The sequence below is a fragment of the Dermochelys coriacea genome, chromosome 6 (genome assembly GCF_009764565.3).
Source record: "Dermochelys coriacea isolate rDerCor1 chromosome 6, rDerCor1.pri.v4, whole genome shotgun sequence".
NCBI lineage: Eukaryota > Metazoa > Chordata > Testudines > Dermochelyidae > Dermochelys > Dermochelys coriacea.
The window spans coordinates 47,806,914-47,825,802 of NC_050073.1; the positions used below are offsets into that span (position 1 = coordinate 47,806,914).

Here is an 18,889-nt window from a genome sequence, read left to right on the forward strand (position 1 = left end):
CTATGGTGTGGAAGTTCTGTTTGTTTCTCCTTGATGAAATCCCCCGCCCCTTGGTTCACTCTACTTCCCTGTAAGCTAACCACCCACCCCTCCTCCCTTCGATGACCACTTGCAGAGGCAATAAAGTCATTGTTGCTTCACATTCATGCATTCTTTATTAATTCATCACACAGATAGGGGGAAGTTGCCAAGGTAACCTGGGAGGGGTGGTGGAGGAGGGAAGGACAAGGCCACATGGCACTTTAAAACGTATTGAATGCCAGCCTTCTGTTGCTTGGGCAATCCTCTGGGGTGGAGTGGCTGGGTGGCCGGAGGGGCCCCCCCACATTCTTGGGCGTCTGGGTGAGGAGGCTATGGAACTTGGGGAGGAGGGCGGTTGGTTACACAGGGGCTGTAGCGGTGGTCTGTGCTCCAGCTGCCTTTCCTGCAGCTCAACCATATGCTGGAGCGAATTAGTTTGATCCTCCAGCAGCCTCAGCATTGAATCCTGCCTCCTCTCATCACGCTGCCAACCACCTTTCAGCTTCAGCCCTCTCTTCAGCCCGCCACTTTCTCTCCTAAGCCCACCACCTCTCCTCCCAGTCATTTTGTGCTTTCCTGCACTCTGACATTGTCTGCCTCCATGCATTCATCTGTGCTGTGTCAGTGTGGGAGGACAGCATGAGCTCAGAGAACATTTCATCATGAGTGCGTTTTTTTTTCGCCTTCTAATCTTCACTAGCCTCTGGGAAGGAGCAGATCCTGTGATCCTTGAAACACATGCAGCTGGTGGAGGAAAAAAAAAAGGGACAGTGGTATTTAAAAAGATACATTTTATAGAACAATGAATACACTCTTTCACGGTAAACTTTGCTGTCAACATTACATACATAGCACATGTGCTTTCGTTCCAAGGTCGCATTTTGTCTCCCTCCATTGTGTGGCTAACAGTGGGGAAGATTTCTGTACAGCCACAGGCAAACAGCCCAGCAGGAACGGGCACCTCTGAATGTCCCTTTAAGAAAAGCATCCTATTTCAACCAGGTGAACATGAATGATATCACTTTCCTGAAGATAACGCAGAGAGATAAAGAATGGATGTTGTTTGAATGCCAGCAAACATACACTGCAATGCTTTGTTCTACAATGATTCCCGAGTACATGCTGCTGGCCTGGAGTGGTAAAGTGTCCTACCATGGTGGACGGAATAAGGCTGCCCTCCCCAGAAACCTTTTGCAAAGGCTTTGGGAGTACAGCCAGGAGAGCCATAAATGCCTGGGCAAATTAATCCTTAAACATGCTTGCTTTTAAACCATGTGTAGTATTTTAAAAGGTACACTCACCAGAGGTCCCTTCTCTGTCTGGCGGGTCCGGGAGGCAGCCGTGGGTGTTTTCGGGGGGTATTAGCTCTAGGTCCAGGGTGAAAAAGAATTCCTGGCTGTTGGGAAAACTGGTTTCTCTGCTTGCTTGCTGTGAGCTATCTACAACTTCATCATCATGATCTTCCTCGTCCTCAAAACCTGCTTCCGTGTTGCCTCCATCTCCATTGAAGGAGTCAAACAACACGGCAGGGGTTGAACCCCCTAAAATGGCATGCAGCTCATCATAGAAGCGGCATGTTTGGGGCTCTGACCCAGAGCGGCTGTTTGCCTCTCTGGTTTTTTTGATAGGCTTGCCTCAGCTCCTTAAGTTTCATGCGGCACTGCTTCGGGTCCCTTTTATGGCCTCTGTCCTTCATGCCCTAGGAGATTTTGACAAATGTTTTGGCATTTTGAAAACTGGAACGGAGTTCTGATGGCACAGATTCCTCTCCCCATACAGCAATCAGATCCCATACCTCCCATTTGGTCCATGCTGGAGCTCTTGGGTGATTCTTGGACTCCATTATGGTCACCTCTGCTGATGAGCTCTGCACTCACCTGCAACTTGCTACGCTGGCCAAACAGGAAATTGAAATTCAAAAGTTCGCGGGCCTTTTCCTGTCTACCTGGCCAATGCATCTGAGTTGAGAGTGCTGTCCAGAGCAGTCACAATGGAGCACTCTGGAATAGCTCCTGGAGGCCAATACAGTCTAATTGTGTCAACAGTACCCCAAATTCGACCCGGCAAGGCCGATTTCAGCACTAATCCCCTTGTCGGAGATGGAGTAAGGAAATCGATTTTAAGAGCCCTTTAAGTCGAAAAAAAGGGCTTCGTCGTGTGGGCGGGTGCAGGGTTAAATCGATTTAACGCTGCTAAATTTGACCTCAACTCCTAGTGTAGACCAGGGCTATGTATCTACTCCGTTAGAACTGGAAGTAGATCCCAGGCATTCTGGGAAAGTAGACCGCAGAATATGTGATTGGAAGCTGTGTAGTTGTGTGATGACACATTTGCTTTGATGCTTGAATTGCAGGGTGTCCATGAACCTACAGGCCCCAGCAAGGGCTACATACTGCTGGAAGAGCTGGTCAAACAGGTGGTCTCTCCATACTTGGGCTTGTGTGAGGATCACAGCTTCCCTGGCGGCACCTGCGCACTCGGTAAGACATGCCACACTGAAGCTGATGTAAGTCCTCTTATTCAGGCACCTCCACTGGTTAATGTAAGGAAATGTGCAGCTGTGCCAGACAGAGATGGGAACTGACAGATGTACAGCTCCATGAGAGAGAGCGAGAGCGAGAATCAAAGGTTAAAATGTCCCCAGGTGGATTCCGATCAATACAACCCTGGATGTAATTTATGCACATGTGAAAGGCTTTAATCTTTTCCCATGCCACAGTGAGCTGTAATGAAACTCCACAACACTCCCCACTCTCAGGTTGCTCCTGTGGGTGGAATGATTAAAAGCTCTCACTGCATTCATTTATTTCCAGCATCTTGAGATTGCTCACCCCCTTGCCCAGCAGGAGATCTGATCCCTCCTCCTTCAACACTCCTCCTCCTCCCTCTTCTACCTGATCCCCTCATTCCACAACCACTTCCAGTTGCCAGGGTTCTTCTCTCCCCCCTCAGTTCCTGGAATAGCTGATAGATCTGCCAGATTCCTAAGGCAATGAGTTTCCAGGTATTGGTTCTCAATGGTTAAGTTTCTCTTACAGAGGTTTTCTACTGTCTTTTTGTGTTCACCGCCTGGGGTTTCTGGGCAAGCAAAGCTACCCCAAAGATTGTGAATAAAAAGGGGTGGTTTAGGTCTTAGGTCTTTAGCCACTTAGGTGGCTATCTAGAGCACCACACTCTGAGTGAGGGTATGCTGTGACTCCAGGAGACGTTCCTCTACAAAAGGAATCTCTCCAATGGGTTATCATGCTCTAGAAGCCCAGCTCTGGATCCTGGCTTTCAGGAGAAGGCAGAACTGCCAGGAGTGAAAGATCACAATCTGACTTTGTAACCAAAGGGATGGTATAAAAAAGCTCCCCCCCTTTCAGTTTGTAGCATTTCATAGACGATAGGCCTCATTTTAGAAAGGGGTCACAGTTTCAGGGTAACTACACCTATATTCCCCTTCTGTGGTTCCTCAACACACTCAATTTAGGCTTCCAGCTCCCAGCCATCATCTCTTTTGGTGGAGACCTGTGTCTGACTCTCTCTTGGAATTTTAAGGCTGCGCATTCTGCTCCTTATATTAGACTGCGATATCCGCAGTAAGCCATATTGTCTGAAAAGGCCAGCATCTGTGTTTTGTTTCTCCCTGAGGGCTAAGATTGGTGTGTTGCCCTCAGTTATAAGTTACCACACAGCTCCTCTAAGCAAACACATTTATTCTTTAGGTAAAAGCACTACAGAGAAAACATATAAAAAAAAAACAAATTCCTAAATGCATGCTAGCTAACCAGAGGTCATCCCCAACTCCAACCTCAGGGTTGGGTAGGTTCAAACCCACAACTGGGGTTTCCCTATGGTTACAAGTCCATATACCTCTTAGATCCAGAACCAGAACAAAGTCTGGGCACATCAGCTATTTCTTTATACAGCTTGGGCCTTTGATCTTGGCCTTCTGTAACAAATAATCCGGAAACAATGAACCTTTCCTCATGGCATAGCTTCAAAAGGCTGGGTTTTTGCATAAATGGAGTTTGGGAGTTTGCATTAACTTCTCTGTAGGACTTCCCCAGGAAATCTACTTAACATTTATTGTCCCCAAAGTCCATGCTTGTCTGACCCATTTTCAGTGTAGTACTTTGAACTCCCAGGTCTTGTATCTGTCACGTATTCCCCTAGAGAAGTTACATACAATCCTGGCTCGTGATAATACATAAATTTAATAGAGTAAGGCCATTTAAGGATATTGCAGGAAATTTCCATATCTGTCACAGGAACCTCAATAGGATCTGGAGACACAAAGCCCCTCATCCTCAGTCTCTAGATCAGGGGAGAAAAGAGAGCCTTGTGGTAATGGCACCTGACTGGGACTTGGCCCCCATCCTGGCTCTATCACAGACTCACTGTGTGACCTTTAGGTGAGTTATTTCTATAGGCCTTTTGTTCCTCCCTTCCTCAATAAAATGGGGATGTTGGACAAATTAGCAAATATTCACTATATTGTTCAATCCTTGTTAAATCCATTCATGAAGTTAGAAGTGGTTAATCCACCTGCACTTCCAAATGCAAACCTGATCATTGTACAGACTGCTTGTGTTAGATGATTAACCCTTACCCCACGTAAGGCAACTGAGTGTGTGTCCGGTCACTTATGGGGATTTGCATACTGCTGGAATAGTTTGAAGTGTAGCCACCTGTAAAAGTTTCTAGCCATCTTGTTTCCTGCCAAATAAAGAAGGAGCTAGTGTCATAAAAACCAGTTAAACCCAATCTGGCCTTGTAAAGTTTGTGCACTTAAAATCATTGTGTTTACTTTGATTTAGTTGCTGTTTAATTTGTTTGATTCTCCCTTTTGCTCCAGCCCCTTCCTTTTCTGAACAGGCAGGGAAAAAGAAGAAGGGAAAACTTATGATTTCATTACACAATGTTGGCAGCAGAGCAGAACTCTTCCCCAGATTATATTGGCATTTCAAAAGCACACACACATTTGGCAAAACCCTCTCCCTAGTCTGCAAGCTCCTCTCTCTCTGGTTCTGAAAGAGCCAAGAGGTAGCAATATGGGCTCTCAATGTGCAGCATAACAGCTGTGAAATCCAGAGGGGTCCATCTCATTGGATAGCACTGTAGTAGCCTCTGCGAAATGATTAGTTGGACTCTGGGTATACTTGCATTCTCAACAGAAGCCAAGGACTGAATAAAAGGGCTGTTGAGCCTGAATTAACCTCTTCTCCCTAGAGCTGGATCCTCCAGGTTAGGATTAGGGAATAAAACTGGGTTGGTTCCTTTGGTTTTTTTGAGATAAGGAAGTTTGCATGGGCCAGGCCCCTGCTATAGGTAAAGAAAGGACTTCAGCCTCCAGGGTTGTCAATCTGCCTACCGTCAATTCACATTAAACATGATTTTAAAATGGGTAGGGAATACAGTCGGAACCGAAATGAAAGGGGATGATGGAGACTGGGGATACTAATAGGAGTAGTACCAAAAGCAGCAATTTTATGAAGATAAACTGTGGCACTGGCAGGGAAGGCAGGATCTGAGAGCCTGAGCATAGGGAGGCTGGATTCGGCCCTTGAGAACCCATTTTACTTCTGTCCTGTCATACAACAACCTGTCACTGTGAATGCGGCTGGATCTTGGCAACAACGCTCTGTTAGAGATTAGCCTCCCTTAGTCTTTCAAGTTCTCTTTCACTGCTCTTGCCTTACCCACTCCCCACCCCCCTTCCTGTTTGTAGTTCTGTCCCTTATAACTTAACCACAGCTTGACCCCGGATCCAGCTGCCCCAGAAAACAAGTGTTTGCGTTATAAATGGGAAGAAGATAAGCCCTCCCACCAGGTGGAACTGCATGACTGACCCAATATGGAGAGGTTGTTTGGCAGGAATGTCAGTGTTCATCTGGGTATGTATCTAAAGATTCCCTCCAAAAACCTCCCATTCAAGTTCCTATTTCACTCCTAACAAATCAAATGTGAACTAAAATCCCAGCTCAGCTATTTGTTAGAATTTCCTCAGAGCAGAATCTTGTGTGGCTTCTGAGAGGATGTGAGATACAGCCTTGTTTCTGGTTTGAATCACCACCTATAAGCCCATGAGTAATGCTGTCCATACTCGCAGCCAGCGCTCCCTTCACCTTCTGCACAGCGCGTTGGCTGCACTGGGATTGAGCCCAAACTCATCCTGGCTTTCAGCCCTTGGCTCTAAGCTAGGGTGACTGAGTTTTAGAAATGGAAAACCAGAACACCTTTTACTCTAGAGTCCTGCCCCGCAGGAAAGTTTTGAAGATCAGAAAGGAGTAAGGTGAGGGCTCTGGCATTGCATGTGTCCGAACTCTGCTTCGCACTCCAGAGAACCTTCTAGTACTCTCTTCGAGGGTCCAGGGAGGAATTTTCTTCTCTTCTGCTCCTCTGAATGACAGCCATACAGAACTGTCTAGGTATATTGCAACTAGCATTGGCTGGTTGTTATGGATTTGAAGTGATGGCATGCTGCATAATGAGCAATGCGTGGGGCTGAGGAGAGAACAAAGCAAAATGGGCTGAAGTACGTTTGCCACCATTGGTGGCAATATGAGACTTGCTGGACCCTTGGTCTAATCAGGTTTAACAAATTCTGGTGGTAGCCATACTAATTCCTCAGTCTGGCCAAGTGGAGATCAGCCTTGTTTCAACTGAGGGCCACCAAACTCCCTGCCCTCTGTCTATTTTTAGCACCTCTCCACACATCGTCTGCCCAGGTGAATCCATTGCTCTCTCTTCCTCTCATAGCTGTAATTTGAGGCTACCCATTTCCAGGTATAGACATGGGCAACGAATTATTCTAGCTTCTTTCAGAGTAGGGCAGAGTTAGTTCCTTTCCAGCACTTGTTACGGTGTGATCCATTCTGGAGTACATATCTGGTCCTGATTATATTAGTATCCGAGCCCACCTCAATCTCTAATATATTTATTTATCTCACAACACCCCTGTGTGGTAGAGAAGAGCTGTTATCCCCCATTTCACAGACAGGGAACTGAGGCCTAGATCCTCCTTTAGGTGCCACTGACATTTTCAAAACTTCCATTTTAACCCTGCCGCCTGACCCTGTATGTGCCTACGTTTCTGCCAATTGGCACTCCCAAAGCTGCTTATGCCCTAGTTCCACGCCACAGCTAACAAGCTGTTCAGAGCCCTGCGTGCCCCAAAGCAGGATTCTCAAACTAGGCAGGAGAATGCCTGTCTCACCAGAGAAGCCTGATCTGAGCACAGACCTGATACCTGTCTGATGGCCTGCAGCATGATACTGACAGGAAAACTAGCTAGGGGAACAGGGAGATGTAGGGTAAGTGTGAGAGAACTGTGATGGGATCCCTCGTGTGCAGCCTGGGACTGTGGTGTCGCTATGCCCCCTTAATTCTCCAGCCTGGGCGGTCTCTCACAATTCCTTGCTAGTGACCAGCAGCAAGCCCCTCCAGGTGCTGTGATCACTCCGCACAACTGCATAGGGAGCCCCCCATCCAACTAGACTGCATGAATACTCCCAGAGCTGCTCATGTATCACACAGAGAAAGGCACCAGCCAAATCCCCCCAGCCTTGTAGCTCAGGAATATACCATCTTGCACTTCTCAAGATGAGCAATGCAAGTTTATTAATTGGTTCACCACTTCATCAATGGAAAGTGGATATACACCAGACTTTGTAAACCTGAGCAGATTTACCACACACTTCAGGCAAGCTCACTGGTAAAGTATTATTAATTTACTGCAGTAAAAAGATTAATAGTAAAACAAGTTTTGACTACAAAAGATAGATTATAAGTGATAGGCAAAAAGTCACAATTAGTTACCAAAGAAAACAAAATAAGCACACAATTTAAATCTTAAACTTGTAAGACATTATACAGTATTTAGATCAAGCAGTTTTCTCACCCCACTGGATATTACAGTTCATAATACACAGGTTTCACCCTTGAAACCTGAGCCAGTCTCCTTTGTTGGAGTCTTCAGTCTTCTGAGCGTCCTTGTTGCTTGCAGCATAGGTAGGGGGAGGAGGAAAGGCAAAGCACGCGGCCATAGTGTTCTGTTTTATACTCTTAGTCCATATGCTTGGAGAACATAAGTCTGGGCATATCTGGTGGGCATTGCTGAATCACTAGGCAAGGATAATTCCCCTGGTGTGGCCTTGGTGCAAGTGAGTCATTGTAGCTCTTTTGGTGGACAACGGCTGTTGATAGTTGTTTGACACCCGCTTGGGCATTGGTTATCCCCCTGGTTATTGTCTTTGGGGTGCTAGTATCTGGGTGCTTCCCAAATCCACAGCATATTTTAGTGACAACCATACAACACAATCTCATAACTTCATATGCACTAATGATATACATATTTAGATGGAACAATGCGTTTTAGCAGATCAGAACCTTTCCCATGATACCTTACAAGGCATACTTTTTATGCAATATCACAATTACATACGAATGATGAATACGGGGGTTACAGTGCACGCCCCTGCAGTATAGAATGTCACAAGAGGTGTCAAGAATGAGCAGGAGAGAGAGGGTTTCAGTTGCTCAGGTTCTAAGCTGCCTTAGGTGCCTACTTCCAGGAGAGAGTTCACAGCTGAGGATCCTGCACAGAGAGAGGCTCTTCTCTCTCAACTTGGTGCATCAGGACAGACACTTAGTCATCTAAACCCTGCCCTCTCCCCAATATTTCCATCCTGTATTAGTTTATGTGGCCCCCCTGCTCAGTTTGCTGGCTTTTGAGGAGCCCTTTCTCTAGCAGGACTTAGCCCCACTCTCCCCCTGTATTTTGTGCACCTAAGTGTCTGCTGAGTATTCCACAAGGCAGCAGACCAGGTAGCTATTAGGGGTTGCAGTGCCAAAGTAACCTTTCAGGATCTGTCCTGAGAGAGACAGGCCCAGATCCAAAATGGTATTTAGGCTCCTAACTTCCAGTGAAATCAATGATCATCTTTCAGTGAAAGTTAGGAGCCTAAATGCCTTTGTAGATCTGGCTCAAGTGACTGAGTCCAAGATCACATAGCAAGTCTGTGGCAAAGTCAGGAACTGAACCCTGGTCTCCCAAGTCCTAGGCTAGGGCCCTAATCACTGGACCATCTTTCCTCCCTTAAGTTCATTTAAGATATTCATGTGCCTCTGTACTACTTCTGAATGGGCTCTTGTCCCTTCACCAGGCTCCAGTTGGTGTAACTAGCTGCTCTGTTGCATTTGGGTTGGAGAGATCTCCTCAGGCCTTACTTGCCAGCTTCACAGACGTTTTCTAGCTGCCTTTGTTGCTGTCCTTCCAAGCTGGCAGCCGGGAGGGATAATTGAAGGTATGGAATCCAGAGTACTAAACAAATGAGAGACATATGAAACCACTGCAAAATCTAATTTAGAAAAGTGGGGTCATATGCTGGCCCAGTAGAATGCTGCCATTCAGCTCTCTCCTTATCCCAGCTAACTGAAATAAGTAACCTATAGTTTAAACAGCCTCAGTCCTAGAAAATTCCAGCGGCACGGGAGATCTTATCCCTGTAATTTTTGAAGCTGTCCCTTTCTATTAAAATGCACGTTGCTTGGTTATCAAGTCTGTTGTCATATGCTTCCCATTATGTACTATTGCACTGCAGCTGGCTCATAATACCAACTTGAGCACCACTTTTGATCCCAAAGCATTTTAGACTGCAGGAAGAAATCAGTGAAATGCAGCAATCTGTGGGGTGGAATGCAGCAGTCTGTCTGCATCAGCAGCTGTACAGAACAATTTTTTGTAAGGAAAGTTAGGATTTAACTTCTCCAACTGAAAACACAGGAGAAGGGGTTCAGTCACTGGTGATAGGTAGCCAGATTTCAGTAACTTATGTTCTTGCAAAAGATGCCTTGGGAAGGCTGACCAGCACCTCACCTTTAATCCTCATATAAAGGACAGCAGCAAAGCACCCTATAGCCATGCTGGGGCACTGATTTAGCGATAACTAAGAGCACCACCCGTTGAATCACTATCACCACTTGTTGCAACTTTTTTTTTTTTTTAAACCTCCCAATCCAAATTCTGACTAGCTTGACCCTATTTAGCATGTGAGAGCGGATGTGGGTGGGGACTGGCTGGCTGCCCACATCACAGAAATCGCCAGCAGAGAAGCCGAGGAGTGAAAGGCGAATGTGCTCTCTTTTGAGGCCTGGGGTTGGTCTCGGGCACAGGGGCAGCATGGTTCGTGGGGAGGCTTGCATTGATGGACTTGCTCCGGAAGGACTTTAATCCGCAGAGTTGTCAGGCTGGCCTCTTTAAACAGAAAGAACACTTACACATACTGAAATCCCAAAGTAGCTTTATTCCTAGAGAAGTAATTTTTAAAGTGAACACAAGAGGCCTATTTGCTTGTGATTTTTCTCCCTGTGCTAAGAGTCCCCTGTTTGTTCTGGCTGTGAGTTTGCCAGGTGAACTGTCTTGTGCTTGGATAGTCCTCAAATCTGCCCTGCTATGATGAAGAAAATAAGTTATAAAAAATGGAGTGTTTAGAAACAGAGAAAAGAACCAAAATTCCATCTTCTGAGGCAGAACCTGCAACAAAACAATCAGGGAAGTGGGCAGCATTTTCCATAGCTTCAGTTTGATCTCCTGGAGACCAAGTACTAATGCAGTAAACCTTGGGGGTTGAGATGAACCCCCCCCCTTAAAAAGCAATTGAGCGACCTTGCCTCCTCGCCCTTGGGGTTTGTCAAGCCTGAGAGGGTTAAAGTCGAGCGGGATTGAAGTCACTGAGCTAAGTAACAGTTGCACTGGCTTCTGTCTCCCACTGTGTCAACCTTTGGGGTTTGTTTACTTCAGACAGAAAAGCAGAAGCTATCATATGATTGCTCTCTATAAATACACTGGGGTGTAAACACCAGGAAGGGAGAAAAGCTATTTAAGGTAAAGGACAATGTTGGCATAAGAATGAATGGCCATGAGCAAACTTAGGCTGGAAATTAGAAGGTTTCTAACCATCGGAGGAGTGAGGTCCTGGAACAGCCTTTCGGTAGGAGTATTGGGGGCAAACAACCTAACTAGTTTTATGATGGCACTAGATACATTTATGAGCAGGCTGATATGCCATGGTTACTTGTGATAGCAGGGGACTGGACTCTATGACCAGGGAGGTCCCTTCCAGACCTAAGTGTTATGTTTCATCAGGAAAGATGGAAAGGCAGCGACTGCCAATTACCACTGTGTAACTTGGGTCTTGTCTACGCTAGACTAATTTTCCTATGAAAAAAAATATCCATCAGTGACCACTCCTCCCTTGGGGAGCACAAGGGTAAACCAGGCACTCGCAGCCAGCAGCACATTAGCACGCTTAGATGACCCAGGGCATAGGCACGGAGTTTTCTTTTCCCCACCTCCCCCAGAGGCTTCACCCTTGCTCTGCCTCTTCCCTCCTGTGAGGCCCCGGCCTCTTCCCACCCTGCTCCAAGCTCTCCCCCGAGGCTCAGTCCACTCCCTGCTCTCTGCCCTCCCCCAAGCTCCTCTCCCAGCCACCAAGCTCAGTGGTTTGAGCATAGGCCTGCTAAACCCAGGGTTGTGAGTTCAATCCTTGAGGGGGCCTTTTAGGGATCTGGGGCAAAAATTGGGGATTGGCCCTGCTTTGAGCAGGGGGTTGGACTAGATGACCTCCTGAGGTCCCTTCCAACCCTGATAGTCTAAGGGACATCCCCTGTAATATGTAACCAAACAGCTGATTGGCGGCAGCTTGCCCGATCAGCTTCAGCAACTGCTGCTGAACAGCTGTGGCTAGTGGGTGCTGCGCACCCACTATTTTTTTTCCCATAGGTGCTCCAGCCTTGGAGCACCCACGGACTTGGTACCTGTGACCCAGTGGTTAAAATGCTCTGGCCGGTCTGCAATAGTGTTGCTCATTGTTACTACCATTGGAGCTGCACATGTGGTGGCAATGGTGAGACATTTTAGGAGAAAAGGGCTAATGTGGACACCCCCTATGACTCTCCCATATACCCAATCCAGCTTGCAGTGGGGCTAGCTGGAGCTGGGTCTGAAATAATGCATTTACTGTGCCTGTAACATGCCTAAAACTGATTCTACCATTCTCTGAAGCCTGAAATGAACCTTTTTGAATGAGTGCATTATTGGCCGCATCGGGGTGAAGTTTTGTCATAGCCTGGCTGCTGCCAATGGTGGAGTTTTGGCTGCTCCCCCATCCCTCCCTGTCACAATATCAAGTTTGTTTTGTGCCTTTCTTACTGATGCAAGCTTCCAAAAATGTTTCATAACCTTCAATGACTAGTGCTTTGCAATTTGTTATTCTGTGTCTCATGCTTTGCACTTTTTGTCTGGACAGATTTTATAGGATCTCAAAACTGCTGCTTAAGAATTAATTGTTCCTTGACTTTCTCTTAGGTCATAGGCAGGAGAGATACAGGGATCCACTTTATCTGTTATTGGAATACAGCCACTTCTGGGGTAGTTCACACCAGCTATTTAACAATATATAGCAACTCTGCACAATGGTTTAGGGCAGGAGATAAGAAAGAATGCTGTGTTCAGTTAGAACTGCTGGGGGAATTTAGTTATGCAGATTGGAATTACCTGAATGGCAATTAGTAGGGACACAGGAGTTAAAACTCTGGTTCCTCCTAAAAATACCAAAGTCCGTAGTGAATCAGTGCCTCAGAACATTGGTGGGATGCACTGTGGTGCAGGAGGTGACATCTTAGATGTTGAGTTTAAAATTAAGGATCTCTTTTCAGCCTTCTTGGATGTTTTGCAGAGAATGTGGTAGCCTCAAGTCCTGGCTGTTCTGGTCATTCCATTCTGCATACTAAAATTCCCCCAGCAGTTTTAACTGAACACTGAGTTCTTCACTTCCTGTCCTAAACTGTTGGCCACGGCTGGAGATGGGACACTGGGCAGGGTGGGCCAGGACTCTGAGGTGGCGCCAAACATTCTCTGCCTCAGTTGCTTGGCTCGCATGCTTAGAGTTTTACTGATCACCATATGCGGGGTCAGGGAGGAATTTCCCCCCAGGTCAGATTGGCATTGACCAGGGAGTGGGGGGCAGGTTATCTTCCATTCCAGTGTGTGGGTCACTTGCTAGGATTATCTGGGTATCTCTCATTTAACCATTTCCCTGCAATTGTGGGGGCCTTGGGCACTGCTCTACCTCGGCCCCTCCTATTCTTTGCCTGTGGTACATAATAGTCTAGTTTCCTTGGATGTCACATGCTTTGGCTAGGGTGAACATACATCCTTTTTTAAGCCCTGTCCTGGTCGGCCTGACTTTTTTGGCAAAAGTGGACAAGAGCAAATGGGACAAATGCCCACTTTTGTCAAAAAAAGTGGGGTGCGGAGCAGTGTTCCTTCTAATTTTTCCCACCCATGTGCAGAATGAATTTTGTTAGGTGCACCAATATGGAGGTGATGTGGGGCCGAGGGTTTCGGAGTGTGGGAGGGGGCTCAGGGCTGAGCCAGAAGGTTGGAGGGTGGGGTGAGGGCTCTGCCTGGGGGTGTGGGCTCTGGGGTGGGGCCAGGGATGAGGGGCTCAGGGCTGGGACAGAGGGTTGGGGTGCAGGGGGTGAGGGCTCCAGCTGTGGATGCAGGCTCTGGAGTGGGGCTGGGGATGAGTGGTTTGGGGTGCAGTTTGGCTATGGTGGGGAGAGAGGACTCCCCTTCCCATCTCTCTCTTCCTGCAGCAGCACCTGGGTTGGGGCGGGGGGGAGAGGTACCTCTCCCCGCTGCGGCAGGTACAGGCCATGTTGGGTCGAGGCCGGGGGAGGGGGTGCCTGTCCCTCAGCCACAGCAGCTCCGGCTCAAGGCCAGGGGAGGGGCGTGTGCCCACTGGCCAGGGCAAGTTCTGTGCTGGGCTGGTTTGGGGCCAAAGGAGGGGCACTGCGGCAGGTCCAGGGCTTGGGGAGAAGCATCTGTCCCTGGCGCAGCCCTGAGTGCCTGCATGGCACTTTATAATCAACTGCATGGCTGTGCAGTTTAGGGGAAACTTAGGTGTGGCGATGCCTTGTGGGGGGCAGGCAGGGCTCAAGCGAGTAGCAATGCCAGCCGCAGCCTTTGGGAAATATGCCAACCCGATCCAGTATGTGCATCGCTGCTCCCTGAGCCTTGCCTGCCCCCTGCATGGGGAGGGGGGCTCTGGCCAGCCCGCATGTGGGTGGGGGGAGGCTTGGGAGGGGTGGAGGGACTCGGGCGACCAGCTCAGGCCAGCCCCGCATCGTGTCCTATTTTCCCTTTGGGAAACATGGTCACCCTAACTTTGGCCTCATTTCAGTTGTTGGGTTTAGTGAAGAGGTGGGCAAACTATGGCCCACGGGCCACACCCGGCCTGTAGGACCCTCCTGCCTGGCCCCTGAGCTCCCGGCCCCTGGCCTGGGAGGCTAGCCCCGGCCCCTCCCCTGCTGTTCCCTCTCCCCTGCAGCCTCAGCTTACTGCGCTGCCGGCGCAATGCTCGAGGCAGTGGGGCTCCAAGCTCCTGGGGCAGTCAGGAAGGAGAGGGGAAGTTGGATGGGACGGCGGGGGGCAGGCAGGGGACAAGGAGAAGGGGTGTTTGGATGGGGCAGGGGTCCCGGGGGGGGCAGTCAGGAATGAAAGGAGGGGTTGGATGGGGCAGCAGGGTGCAGTCAGGGACAGGGAGAAGGGGTGGTTGGATGGGGCAGGGGTTCCAGGGGGGCAGTCAGGAATTAAAGGAGGGGTTGGATGGGGCGGCAGGGGACAGTCGGGGACAGGGAGAAGGGGTGGTTGGATGGGGCAGGGTTTCTGGGGGGAGCAGTCAGGAATGAGAGGAGGGGTTGGATGGAGTGGCAGGGGCATGCAGGGGCAGGGGTTCTGGGGGCAGTCAGGGGACAGTGAGCAGGGGGTGTGGATGGGGCAGGAGTCCCGGGCGGGGGTTGTCAGGGGGCAAAAAGCAGGGGCGGGGGATAGGGGGCAGGAGCTGGGCCAATTTCTAAAACCCAGTGCAGCCCTCAGGCCAAAAAGTTTGCCCGCCCCTGGTTTAGTGTATGGGTGCTGGTGGTGGCCTGTGAAACACAGGAGGTCAGACTAGATGATCTAGTGGTCCCTTCTTGCCTCAAATTCTGACACTTTGTGTCCCACCCCAGAAGTGGCCACATTGCAGCAGTGAGTGACATGCTTGTTGCACATGTAATCTGTAAAGTGCACAAGGATAGTGCTGGCACCACAGGTGTGTGCAGCTGTGACAAAACAACCTGTGCCCTGCCCCAAAGAGTGGACTGTACAAGTGTAATATGTTTCATATTGACTTTAGCTGATGGCAGAGCATTTTCTTGCAATACATTTGTTGGGCCAAAAGAAAGGCTCTCCAAATCCTCTCTGGGGATTTCTTTGAAGACAGTTAAGGAGGGAAGTTAGGCATCCAACTCCCATTGACTTTCAGTGGACGTTGGGCCCGCAGATGCCATTTGCACCTTGACAGTCTCCCTCAGAGAGCCTGTTTACCACTCGTGTTTATCCCAAGTTAACTCATTGGCTTCAGTGCAGCTACACCTGATTCCCACTGTCGTAAGTAAGAGGAGAGTCAGATCCAGACACTGAAGAAGTGTCTGAGTTGCAAAATCCCTGTCAGTTTTTGTCCCACTTCCCCAGCAGGTGGCATTGCCTCTGCTGCATGCACTTTCACCTTAAGGCAAGCTCTTCAATTCAGCGGGACGCTATTGGATTTATCTATGCCCTGCTGATCTGTCCTGCTTCATTTTTATTTTCCAGAGAGACGGTATTCCAGATCTCGTCCCAAGGCAAACCTGCTGAGCTACTCTTCCCATAGCGTGACGGCTCGGCAGCCCAGCGAGACGGCCCTGACGCCACTGACGGAGCAGGAGGGCGAGGCTTACTTGGAGAAATGTGGCAGCATCCGTCGCCACACTGTCGCCAATGCTCACTCAGATATCCAGCTCCTGGCCATGGCCTCCATGATGCACACAGGGATTGTGATAGAAGAGCCAGACAACAGTGACAAATGCCTCCTCCTGCAGCCCAGCTTCAGCCACAGGCAATGCTCCAGTGAGCCCAGTATTGCTGATGGGCCGGAGGGACTGGTAGCAACGGGCAGGCAGGAACCTACGAAACTGAACTGCACCTCTGTCAGCTAGAAGGGATGTCCCTTCCAGGAGAGAGGACCACGTGCACTAAACCAGATGATGGGCGGTTGTATTCCTGCTGGGACTGATGGAGAACATGAGCCTTGGGGATTTGTTCATGTTGTGGGAACGGTCTATGTTCTCATGTCTCTTGGGAAAGGCGCCCTAGATTTTTATCTGACTTTCTAGGATCATTGTCAGTGGAGGTACCAGGCTGCTCCCAGCAGAGCATTCAGGACTGCAAGGGTTTCAGTGTTAAATGCCACTGTCTCTGTGTTCTGTAGAGCTCCTTCCTGAGCTGCTCAACATCCAAGTTCCACGGCTGTAGCCTCGGTTCCCTCCCTTTTCCTTTTAGTGAAAGAAATTAATCTGAACGTTTTTCAATCTCATGCTGAACTCCTTGGTCTCATTAAATGGAGCCCTCCTCCAACTCCCAGCAGCAATTGGAAAGGACTGTGCTAAAAGCTCACTTGGTCCTTGCCCTCTGTTGCTGTGAAACTTTGAGTCTTGTGGAGAACTCCGCCCCAGATGCTTTGTGGTTTCTGAGGGTGGGGGAGGGATTTCCTTTCTTCTTTGCTCCCATTGTATACATGGGAGAGACTTCATCTGATATAGCAAGAAGCCCAAATCAGAGTGAGCTAAAGCTCTGACTGGTTTTTTCTCTTGACAGTATTGCCTGTCCATGTTCAGCCCCAGTGTGCAGCCCCTTTGAAGTCAGTGGAGTCTTATGGGGAGTAAATGGGGGCAGGATTTGGTCCCATGTGTCCTACTTGGACTTCGGCATCAGGCATACTGTCAGAAATGCTAGCATTGTCAGGATTCCATCATAAGGAGAAACCTAAACAGGTGGCTTCCAAGAGAAAAGGGGCAATACGGTAACTGAGGGTATGCTCCTACATTGGAAAGGTGACTTGAAAGTGGCTTTTTGAGCCTAGCATCCATGGGTTCAACCCTGGAGCTGACATGGGAGAAATCAGTTTTGGAATGGTGCTTGAACTTCTAGCTCTTACAGAATTTATGAAACCAAAGATAACCATCTGGGTGTAGAGACAGGAACTCTAGCTCTGTTGCAAATCCATGCAGTGACCTCTGAAGATATCTGGCTCATCTAAATGTTTTTTATCCCTTGCATGTCCTGCAGCTAGATTTTAGTGGCTTTTGTTTTATTTGGAAAGCTACAACTGGTCCAGTTCTTAAGCAATGCTAGTGTCTGTCTGACAGTGGCATACAGTGCATTCCACTCTGACTGCTACCGAGGGACCGGTAGGTACTCCAGAAGCTGCTCCCATAAGAGTAGAGTCAACCTGCTCCACAAATCCTCCTAGATATTCTGCTGATGTCTTGCTAAACAGAATTGTAAGTGTAATTACAAGCTGCTTTAAATTTCAGACTCCATTTAAAAAGGAGACACCTCTCCATCATCTCTGAGTGTTGCCTGCCCATGTCCCCGATGTGCACCCCTTTTGATGTCCCCATGGTCATCAACATGCACATGTAGATAACAGATAAATCCATGAGTGGAAAGGTTTTCTCTGCCTGCCAGGACCTGAATTCAGGGCTTTGTATTTCTCTTGCTATGGGTAATGACTTTGTGTAAGGTGGTGAGCACAGCTCCATTCCCATTCAATGAAAGTGGAGATTGCTGGGCATCTCTCAGGATTGGGTCTCAATCGCCTGGACAGTGTCGGAAGTAGAGATTCTTACGAGGCTGCTGTTAGCATCAGAAATACCAGGGAGGAGCCCTGAGCTCTGGAGCTCGTTGCAGCTCCTGTGGTTGGTAACTGTAGGTCTACGAATGCATTTGACAAGGGCCTGCTCCTGCCCCTGGTCAAGCTGACTGGAGTTTCACTGTTGGCTTTAGCAGAAGTGCACTGATTTGGGAGTGCAACCAGCTGTTTGGACTTGGTAGACCAGGGTTTTACTTATGTTCAAGCCTCCCAAGGAGGAGCAGCACAGAATGTGCAGCCCAGCAGGAGGAGGGGCAAAAGCGGTTTTAAACCATTCTTGCTCTACCTGGATTGTGGGCCTGGGCTGTGCCACCCAGTGTAAATGAGAGCAGCCTTGGTGGCTATTCTAATTTACGGCAGCTTACCCAGGATGCCTAAGGACTGTGACAAAACCCAGAATATTGCCAATGGCATATATTACAAAGACTTCCCCTCAGGGTGGATTTGATTTAAATCAAATTGATTTAAATCATGATTTAAATCACTAGTCAGGAAGACTTGATTTAATCATGGATTTCTACATAAAAGTGCGTTCTTGTTGGGTGTTATAACTTTAATACATATTCTTCACAACTCAGAGACAGATGTAGGTTTCGTTTTTAGAAGGTACACACTCTACATTTTTCAAGTGATGTGTTCTGAAAATGTTTCAGGTTAGTTTTACAGCTATCTCAGAAAATGAATGATTGTTTGGTTATTTCATTTACCAAAGGTAATTGAAGCAGATATTTATGAAGTCACTGGGAGGTGAACTATCTCCAATTCAACAGGTTAACCATTAACATTTGGAGGATTTTCTTGCCATGCTGTATTAGGAGGAGAAATCACCAGATAGACATTTAAATTGTTTTATTTAACTAAAACAACAATATACTGTATTCTGGATTTTTTTCTTCAACAGCAAACATATAATATTTTAACAAAACAAACATATGAATTTTTGAATTTAGTTTAACTTTCAAGTTTTTTAAAAATCAGGTTTGTTTTTGTTAAAATTGTTTTTAACTAAAATAGTTAAATGAAATATTTTTTTTTTTTAAAAAACAAAAGTTAAATAGACTATGTCAGCCAGGTCAACATGAGAAACT

The 18,889-nt window shown here is 47.9% G+C and overlaps 1 protein-coding gene and 1 long non-coding RNA gene across 4 annotated transcripts in view; one reads left to right on the top strand and one right to left on the bottom strand.

The window, feature by feature from the left end:
- PRR5L (proline rich 5 like) overlaps positions 1–18,554 on the top strand; it is a 77,630-nt gene extending 59,076 nt beyond the window's left edge. For 2 of the 3 annotated variants that reach the window (XM_038405194.2, XM_038405195.2), the window contains 2 exons: positions 2,375–2,501; positions 15,704–18,554. In XM_038405194.2, the coding sequence (XP_038261122.1) occupies positions 2,375–2,501; positions 15,704–16,086 (510 nt within the window). In that variant the 3' untranslated portion in view covers positions 16,087–18,554. Of the gene's footprint in view, positions 1–2,374; positions 2,502–5,760; positions 5,901–15,703 lie in introns of all 3 variants that reach the window. The other variant, XR_006282090.1, reaches the window with a different exon arrangement.
- Positions 703–1,548, bottom strand: LOC122460647. The gene is made up of 2 exons (XR_006282091.1): positions 1,323–1,548; positions 703–749 (listed from the first exon to the last, which is right to left on the bottom strand). It is a non-coding gene; the product is annotated as an uncharacterized LOC122460647 (long non-coding RNA).
- Positions 18,555–18,889: the final 335 nt, after the last annotated feature.